Here is a 10,621-nt window from a genome sequence, read left to right on the forward strand (position 1 = left end):
GAAGACATACTCGGACAACATCGACGTCATTCATCCGAGTAAAACCATCTTTCTTATTAAACAATTTCTTCATGTCGTCGACGTGTAAGTTCGGCTTCTCTATTGACTCATCAGGAAAAACCCTGGATAACCATGATGGGCGGGTGATATGACGAGTGTACCGGCCTACATCATCGTGTCCGAATCGTAGACCAGTGATTAAGCAGAACTCCTTCCGCCCAAAACAAGTATACGCCGGTGGAAAATGAAACCATATCTCTTCCTCACCACGTTGTATACTGTCGGGTAGATCGCTAGTCATGGTCTGAAGCCACAAATGGGTCAAATTAGCATCTCCACCCGGATGCTGTACTCTCAGCCATGGCCCGAAGCAGGTTTCCTCAAACAATTTTCTTTGTGCAGGTGAAAGCTTCGAAGCAATTGTAGTGGCTAGGCTAACTTTATTCCTTAATGTCAATGAAGCCGAAAAAAATTTCTACAAAAACAATAAACATACCAAGTTAGATATACCAAAAACTACACTGTCAAGATATACCAAAAACAATAAACATAAATAGTAGTTTATTCTTGAAACTAAAATTTGCAACACTGTTTTGTCTTTTGGTTGAAATGAAAATCGCAACGAGATAATGAGAATCGCAACGCGGAAATGACTATCGCAACGAGAGAATCGCAACGCGAAATGACTATCGCAACGAGAGAATCGCAACGCGAAATGAAAATCGCAATGCGATTTTGGTTTCGCGTTGCGATTATCTCGTTGCGATAGTTATTTCCGCGTTGCGATTTTCATTTTCGAAACTATTCTTCTTCTGCATTACTTCAACCAAAAGACAGAACAAAGACAAATACTAACTTCACAGGCTAAACAGTTTAGCAGTATTGGCAGCAATCGAATGAATTTAATAAGAAATCTAAGTGAAATGGTTAATCTATTATTGAAATTACCAGTAAACTTATCATCAATCTCAATATGAAAAATCTAAAATAATGCAAAAATTTCAAAAAAAAAAAAAAACTAACCCTCGGAGGTTGATTTTCCATTTCTGAATGATTGTGAGGGATTTTTGACTGTGAATGGTTGTGAGGGATTTCTCCGGTGATGGGGACAAAAATCTTCGGAGATGGGGACGGATTTCGCCGTAGAGAGTGAGAGATGGAGATGTGACTGAGTGTTGTGATTTTAGGTTTGAGGTTATGAGTTGCGATTACTATGGACGATTCAGTTTCCGATTTATTAAGAAAAAATTCGTGTTTGGAATTTGAAAAAAAAAATACGCGTTAATACGAATGGCGCTATGTAAATCGCATTGCGATTTACGTATTCGCATTGCGATTTTTCTAATTCGCATTACGATTTACTTAATCGCGTTGCGATTTACGTATTCGCATTGCGAATTATGAAAATCGCAACGCGAATACGTAAATCGCAATGCGAATTAGGAAAATTGCATTGCGATAGTCAGTATCGCATTGCGATTTTCCAAATTCGCATTGCGATTTACTTATTCACAATGCGAATTGGGAAAATCGCAACGCGAAATTGGAAAATCGTATTGCGATAGTCATAATCGCGTTGCGAATCTGGAAACTGATTTGCGATAATGGAGATCGCGTTGCGAATTAGCGATCGCATTGCGATTTTGTTGGTCATTTTGGTAAATCCGGAAAAAGTTGGTTAAAATCGTATATTATATGAGATTTTTGGTCACTGAGGTTATTTTCTCTTCTTTTAATTAGACAATTATATGTCAAAATCGTTTAGTTTAACTCTCAATTTTTACATTATAATTATTAATTTTAATATTAAAAATAAAAAATTTGAAAGTAAATAACTGTACAATATATATATATATATAGATTGGAAAATTATATTTAATTATTACAATATGTCATGTATTAGGCGATGAGTTAAAAACTTAAAATCTCAAATTCAACATGTAAGTATAGATATGTATGCGTTATTTGAAATTAATTTTTAGTGTTTACTATTAAACTTTTTTTCTTCTTAAAAATTAGTTTTGATTTTTTTCTTTGAAATTAATTATCATGATAGTCAAAGTATATTGTCACGGATATTTAACTTGATATCAATTATGATAAGAGTCAAATTAATTATTATACAATCATGAATTTTAAAAAGTATTTTTATCCAAAAGTTTAGATGGATATAATTAATGAAGAATTCAACTCGGTTCATAATTGAATTTCCCAAAAAAAATAAATCTATTTCGGAATTAATATTATTTCATAATTAATATTATTTAGTTATATTTGGGAAAAAGCCCTAATTTTTGCGGTATTAACAATATATTTTACAAACACTGTCTTCTAATTCCAAGTTTAAAAAAAAGGTTAAAAAGAAAAAGCGGAAACTAAAGAAGTTTGTAAATGGCGGCCAGTTTATTACAAAACACCCAATCTCGCTACTCATTGGACCATTCAAAAGTACACGGATCAAATCCAAATGATCTGTAACCGTTGATGAGTTTTCAATCTAACGATCATCCTGAGACAATTGATTATTCACTTGATAAAACTTTTTTTTATTAACTTGATAAGACTTTAAATATCTTTTAAAAAACAACTCTGATATTTAAACGATCGATTGTGTTATCAGTTTAATATATGATTAAATTATGAATATTTGAAAAATTATATTTGAATTGTAATAATTTGAATTTTTGAGTCAATGTATGAGGATTGATATAAGAGGAGCATTAACCGATAAAAAAGTATGATTAAATTTATTAAATAAAGTATGACATATTTAAAAGAGATTCAGACATTAATATAATTTCATGGCTAAATTAAAAATCAATATTTTTTGAATTATATTTGGGAAAAAAACCCTAATTTTTGCGGCATTAACAATATAGTTTACAAACACTGTCTTGTCTTCTAATTCCAAGTTTAAAAAAAAGGATAAAAAGAAAAAGCGGGAAACTGGGGTTTGTAAATGGCGGCCAGTTTATTTCAGAATACACAATCTCGCTCCTCATTGGATGATTCTAAAGCACACGGATCAACACCAAATGATCTATGACAGTTGATGAGTTTTCAATCTAACGGTTCTCGTTCCCCTCTCGTTCTATTCCACCTAAACCACAGCTATAAAATGCCCACGTCGCGTTATTTGCTCTATCTCGTTTTGTTTTAAATCTGAGAGTTTACATTTCTTAAAACGTAAGCGTTATTTATCTACATCTTTCTCAGGGTAATGGACGCCGGAGCAAAAGTAAAGAAAGGTGCCGGTGGAAGGAAAGGCGGCGGCCCAAAGAAGAAGCCAGTTTCAAGGTCCGTTAAAGCTGGGCTTCAATTCCCTGTCGGAAGGATCGGACGTTACTTGAAGAAGGGAAGGTATTCACAGCGTGTCGGAACCGGAGCTCCGGTATACCTCGCCGCCGTTCTCGAGTACTTAGCCGCCGAGGTAACTGAAGGCTAAATTAAGTCATCAAATGAGTCTTGTTATCGTTTGTAGTTCATAACTCAGGTTTGTAATTTTGAATCCAGGTTCTCGAGTTGGCTGGAAATGCAGCACGTGACAACAAGAAGAATAGGATCATCCCAAGGCACGTGCTACTCGCTGTGAGGAATGACGAAGAACTGGGAAAGCTTCTTTCTGGCGTTACCATCGCTCACGGTGGCGTTTTACCGAACATTAACCCCGTTCTTCTCCCAAAGAAGACTGAAAAGGCCGCCTCTAAGGAACCTAAATCTCCATCAAAGGCCACTAAATCTACGAAGAAAGCTTGATTTTTCTAAGGAACTTGTAATAATTTGGTTTTTTTTTATTCTTCGTTAGATTTAGATAGTCTTGGAGTGGATTTTGTGTGGAATGGTTAATGGGTGGGGGAAAAGACTGTCATGGAATATTTGGTATGTTTAAATTCACATTTGTTCCGTCTCAATTGAAATGAAACTACTTGTTTCCGTTATTTACATTTTTAATCATAATCTGTCAATTTGATGGGATAAAAATTAGTTTACCAATAAATATTAGAGCCGACTATAACGACGCCGTTTTGACCCTAAATCTATATTTCGTGCTTTAAGCATTAGATAATATGTTGTCAAGTAGAACGCGTTAAAAAATGGTGTTATCGGTTAAATAAATGATCGGTTAAAATTTAGACTGGTTATATTATATCATTTAATTAGAAATATTATCAAGTAAAATAACAAATTAAGTATTACTTATATAATGTAATAGATAGTGTTTATATAATAAAATAGGTTAATTATTGGAAATATTATCAAATATAATAACATATTGAGTAGTGTTTATATAATGTAATAGGTAGCGTTTATATAATAAAATAGGTTAATTACTGAAAACATTATCAAGTAAAATAATATATTAGGTAGTACTTATACAATGTAATAGGTAATGTTTATATTGACTTATTCTATCATAACACCGGTATATTTATACCGGTATCATTGCAAATTTATTTTAATAAAATATAATAATCATAATTTTTTATTTATAAAATTATATATATAGCATTTTAATAATAATATTGACATAGATAATATTAAATAAATTATTCTAATATTTTAAAAATAATAATATTATTTTGTTAATAAATAATATTATTTTATTGTGTTTGATGCTTATAGTTATATTGTATTTATGAATATTTTCCATCATTTCATTATGATTATTTTTTAAAATTATATTGTAATTATATATAATTTTTTTATTTTATTATTAGAAAGTTAATATCGAAATAGAAATATCGTGTCCTTTTTTCATTAGTTATATTGTGGCAACTTACAAACTAAAAAATTAAAATTAATTTGTATAATTTGTGTTTACTAATTTTATTATTAAAAAGTCTATTTTTACCGGTTTTGTTATTGTTGGGTATAACAAAATCCGTAAAAAATACCTAAAAATTATTATTTCTACCTAAAATATCAATGTTTTTTAACATTTTCAGTAAAACCGGTAAAAAAATAACAAAACGGGTAAAAAAAAAACAAAACCGGTAAAAAAATAACAAAACCGGTAGCGCTTTACATGATATATTGAAAGTATCGATCCTTTTATAAAAATGATATATACTTTACAATATAACAAGTAAAAAAATGACAAAACCAGTTTTATTATGACAAAACCGATAAAATTTACCTGATATGTTGAAAGTATAGATACTTTTTGTAAAAAGAATCGATACTTTTTTGAAAGTTATGTAATTTATGTTTCAAAATTTTTTAATAGTATTTCATGTTTTCCACCTATAATATTAATTTAATAATTTTATTTACACAAAAAAATTATTTGATTGTTTTGATAATTTATAAAATATTATTTAGAATTTAAATTTAACAATATTAACCAAAGATAATAATAAATATGTAATATATATGTTTATTGTTTTTAATTTAATAATAATATATACCGTAACATAAAAAATAAATCATTAGACGCGTATAATTACTAAATTGATATATCTTAAAACTCACTCAAAAGATAACCTTAAATTAATGTTTTCCACAGTGAAATAAGTATGAACACTTTTATAAAAAGGATAGATACTTTACAATGTAAGCGCTACCTATTACATCATATTTTTACTTATTATATTGTAAAGTATCGACCATTTTTATAAAAATGATCAATACTTTCAACATATCAGGTAACATTATAAAAAAATGTAAAATTTACCTGATATGTTAATTTACCTATTACATTATAATTATTGGTTTTGATGTTTTTTGGGTCGATACTTGTAGAAAATGTATTGACACATATTTAGGTAGTTATTGTACATACCTAAATATGTACTGCGAATTTAATGTTGTACCCACCCTTTAACTACCACTACCAATACCACATCCTATTGAAAGCAGCACGACTGAAACATGTTCAAAATGAACCTTTGCTTACATCTCCATCAACTCCGGGACCACTGAACTTGCACAACAAAATTTTTGCCATGGATCATACTGATGTAGACAATGTTAAGCCAACCGAGGAATGCCATGAAGTACATAATATTGATGAATCTGACAGATTGGTTGGTCAGCTCTTCTGTTCACGTGATCAAGCTTGGTACCTTTACAAGGGATTCGCACGGGAACATGGGTTTAGTGCACTTAAGGGAACAACACGGCTTGACGTGGAAGGGAACGTGAAGACACAAGAATTTTTTTGTTCCAAAGAAGGGTTTCGAGTATCAAAAGTCAATAATGTTGATCGTTATCGTGCTCATACGCCAGTCACAAGAACATGATGTAAGGCTAGAGTCTTAGTTACAGCAACAATTACAAACGATCAGTGGGTTATAAGTAAGTCTGATCAGAAACATAATCATGTATTGTACACACCTGTTATGACACCATTTATGCGTTCTAATAGAGCTGTAAGTAAGACTGATATCGATGAGGCAACAACATTGAAAGAGGTCGGTGTTGGCACGTCACAAGTAATGAACTATTTAACGCAGCAGGCAGGGGGCTATCATAATGTTGGATTTACACATAAAGACCTCTACAATGCACTTCAAAGAGGTAAAACAAAGGAAATCGTCGATGGGGATGTGAATTCGCTTATTGCCTACTTTGATTATAAGAAACATGATGATCCCGGGTTTTTTATGACATACTCGGTAGACGAATCAGGGGCATTGTATAATCTTATTTGGTCGGATTCTACATCAAGATCGGATTACACATGCTTCGGCGATGTAATTGCGTTCGACACAACGTACAAAGATAATTTGTATGGTCGACCAATTATGCATATTGTCGGTGTCAATCATCACCATAACACAATTGTGTTTGCCACTGTCATAATCGTTGACGAGACGTCTCAATCTTTCGAGTGGGTGCTACAGAAATTTTTAGAAGCCATGATGAATAAATTACCTATTTTAGTTCTCACCGATGGGGATAGGGCAATGCAGAGGGCTATCAAATCTGTTATCCCTTATGCTAAGCACAGATTATGTTCTTGGCATCTTTCTCGCAATGCACAAGCTAACATTGGTGACCCAAAGTTTACAACATCATTCTCAAAATTCATGGCTTCCTGGTGGACAACCAAGGAATTTGATATTCAATGGCGTTCGGTTGTTTCAGAATTCAACGTCCAAAAGCATCCATGAGTGATTGATAAGGGAAATACACGACACTTATGGGCACAAGCATATCTATTGGGTCATTTCTTTGCCAATATTCGCTCAACACAAAGGTGCGAGTCTATGAATGCTTCACTAGCGATTGCACTGAAACACAAGAAGACATATTTAGATGTTGTTCGTGCAATTGAAGATGGAATTAGTAGAATGCGTATGAACGAGTTGAAAGCGGATTACTTAAGTTCCCATACAAAGCCCTTCCAGATCACAAAACTGGTCGACCTTGAAAGCCATGCCGCTGCGATTTTTACCCGCGAATCTTTTCGTGCGTTCCAAGATGAACTTATACGGGAGACATTATACCGGATTGAGGCACAGATTAAGTCCTTATCAGATAAATGCCAACATTATATTTTGTCAAAGTACGCTGAAAAAAATAGGAAATTTGAAAGTAGTTTTGATTCTCGTACGAAAACTCTAATTTGCTCCTGCAAAAAATTCGAGACCGTTGGACTTCCGTATCGCCATCAACTTCACATTTTGAAGCACTTGGATTACACATATTTGCCCGTGACTTTGATTCAAAGTAGGTGGACTAATGATGCGAAGGCTTCTGCACCCAGTTATATTGACATGAATGTGTCTCCAGAAGTGATGTAAATGGCAAGGTTCGCTGCTCTACGTTCAACGTCAAGTAGGTTATGCTACATTGCATCAAAGACAGACGAGTCTTTTAAAACCGCAAGAGATGAGATGAAAAAACTAATAGAAGAATTAGAAAACTCGTTTGGCTTGAATGATTCAGTCAACCAGAGCATTTTAGTAAACAACGTTCGTGACCCTCAACGAAAACAACGCAAGCGAAAAGAAGTGCCGAAGAACAAGGTCGAGAAGAAAATTAGGCGATGTGGGTACTGCAACGGTGAGGGACATAACAAACTAACATGTCCTCAAGTCAAGCTCAGTTTGAGTACAAGCACACAACCTATATCAACTGATTTTTTCGAAGACAGAATGGAATGACAACGATCTCTATTTATCGTAAGTATCAACATGACTCCTATTGTGTATAAGAAACATGTACATATAAATATTGAATGAAGGAAGAAAAACCGCGTTACTTAAAAGTATGGACACAATATTAAAAAGTGTCGATATAGGTTGTAGACCTATTCTCTCATAAAACCGGTATATTTATACCGATTATATTACAAAATTACCTATTAAATTATAATTATGGGTTCCGATGTTTTTTCAATGACACTTTTTTCATCCATTCTGGACATAAAGTAGCGACACAATATTAAAATGTGTCGATATAGGTTGTAGATCTATTCTCTCATAAAATCGGTATATCTATACCGGTTATATTACAAAATTACCTATTACATTATAATTATGGGTTCCGATGTTTTTTTCAATCGACACTTTTTGAAAAGGTATCGACACTTTATGCTGATATTTTTTGGGGTATATTGAAAATTTACCCATTACAATATAATTATTGGTTTCGATGTTTTTGGGGTCGTTGATTTTTATATATTGATCGATACTTTATGGGAGACTTTAAGTTTGGATACATTATATAAAACGATTATAAATATACTGATATTTCTAAATATAAAAACTTTGTCGTGGATATCATGGAAAATAATTCTTTAATAATGTGTTTCGATACATTTGCAAGCAGATGTAAAATACATTAATAACTAGTATTGATATTTCAACAATCCTCAAATGTATATGTATACAGAGAAGCAAATATGGAATAATTAATGAAAATATACATACAATATAATCAAACCAAAAGATACATACACAACAATGTTCAAATAATGTACCGACAAACGAAATTAATCCGATGAAAAAGGGTTATTTCTAACGAAGTCCGAAACATTAGGGGCCTTCAACAAATTTTCCAAATACTCTCGTATGTTTCCGCCTTTTTCTGAGGACATACATAAATAATTTCAATTATCAAACTAATGAGGTGCAATTTTACTAACAATTAACTAAATTCGCATAAGCATGAATAAATTTGTGTCATACCTAGAGCATTGTCGTTCGAATGGGAAGCAACATCAAAGGTATGTGGACATATGTAATTGTATTTCTATATAAACACATAAGTTGTTAAAATAATCAATGTCTGAACACCTGTTCAACTGGAAAAACATATTGCATAAATGCAACTTACCGGATTATAAATCATTTTTTCTGCTGAATCATCGACCAAAAGTGTATTTAGCTCGTTAAAATCAGGACACACTTTCCAAACATTATTGAGATCTTTACAGTAGGTAACATTATCGTATGTTTTGCATTTTGCTTGATCCTGTTCACAAACAGTCGAACATAAATATGTAGGAATCATAGACAACGAAAAGTCAGCAAACTGTAATAACATTAATCTTACCCAAACGAATAGAAAATGCTCAGAAAATAAAGGTAGTTTCTCAAGTACACGGTCGACGTTATGCCTGAGATTGTAATCAAGTTTGAATGTTAACATTCAAATGTATATTAACGATTTTGACTACAATAATTCAATTGCTCCAAACATGTTCTAATTTCATCTTTGAAGACCAAAGGGCAACAACAAAATTGCATAAATTCAAATAATCCTGTTCTGAGGACAACATCTACAACATGAAGAAAATGAGATTAAAGTTATACGCTTATATGTTAAAATAATGGATACAAAAGAATAGAATTAAAACCTGCAGGAAGTCTTGGGATGTAGGCAAGGACACCATTGAGATTAAAAATTAAAAGTTTTCTTGAAGGCGGCGTTACAAACACGATATACTTGTTTGGATCATCATCATCATCATCGTCAGCTTCATCTTCATTGACCGCTTGGTTGTCCACATCTGTTAAAAGAAAATAAAATACAGTTCAGAACGTGTAAATGTCTAGAAACATAAATAATGAATTACCTAACTCGTTTGATGTCGTTGACGTAATTCGTCACGTAACATGAAGACTTCATCGCGCAATGATGAAATATCGGCTCGCATTCCACTCACAAGGGAATCAATATGCTCCCGAATATTGACCATGTATTCCATCACAGTTTTAATTGTGACATCCTCTACAACTGGAGCTTCTTCCATCATTGCGTCTCCAATTGGTTGCTCTTCTTCATGGCCAATGGGTCTATTTCCTCCCTCTCTTGATCTAATCCGACCTCCTTGACACGCTTCCAACTGAGTTTTTCAACAAAATCATATCCTGTTTTTTTTAATAAATAACATGTCAATCTTGCGGGTTAATCGAACAGGGGCGTCATGCGAAAAATCAACTTCTTTCTTCTTCAACAGATGGGTGATGACACATACATATGGTAGTGAACTTGAAATTGTTGCTCCCTTTGTGACCATATATACAATTGTATTAAATATGAGTTTAGCAATGTTTGGAGCCATTTTGGATTTGGATTTATACTTTGCTATCCACCAATAATCGCTGTCTCGAAGAATTGAATGTTTTCCCCCACTAGGCCGGATATACCATGTGAGCATTTTGTGAAA

The 10,621-nt window shown here is 32.7% G+C and overlaps 1 protein-coding gene across 1 annotated transcript; it reads left to right on the forward strand.

Moving 5' to 3' along the window:
• The first annotated feature begins 3,153 nt into the window (after positions 1-3,153).
• LOC120160024 (histone H2A-like) lies at positions 3,154-3,951 on the forward strand. The gene is made up of 2 exons (XM_039170495.1): positions 3,154-3,430; positions 3,514-3,951. Exons 1-2 carry the CDS (start codon positions 3,221-3,223, stop codon positions 3,754-3,756), a joined length of 453 nt encoding a protein of 150 aa, XP_039026426.1. The 5' UTR covers positions 3,154-3,220; the 3' UTR covers positions 3,757-3,951.
• The last annotated feature ends 6,670 nt before the right edge of the window (positions 3,952-10,621 follow it).

The sequence above is a fragment of the Hibiscus syriacus genome, unplaced genomic scaffold, assembly GCF_006381635.1.
Source record: "Hibiscus syriacus cultivar Baekdansim isolate YM2019G1 unplaced genomic scaffold, ASM638163v2 tig00111388_pilon, whole genome shotgun sequence".
Taxonomy (NCBI): domain Eukaryota; kingdom Viridiplantae; phylum Streptophyta; class Magnoliopsida; order Malvales; family Malvaceae; genus Hibiscus; species Hibiscus syriacus.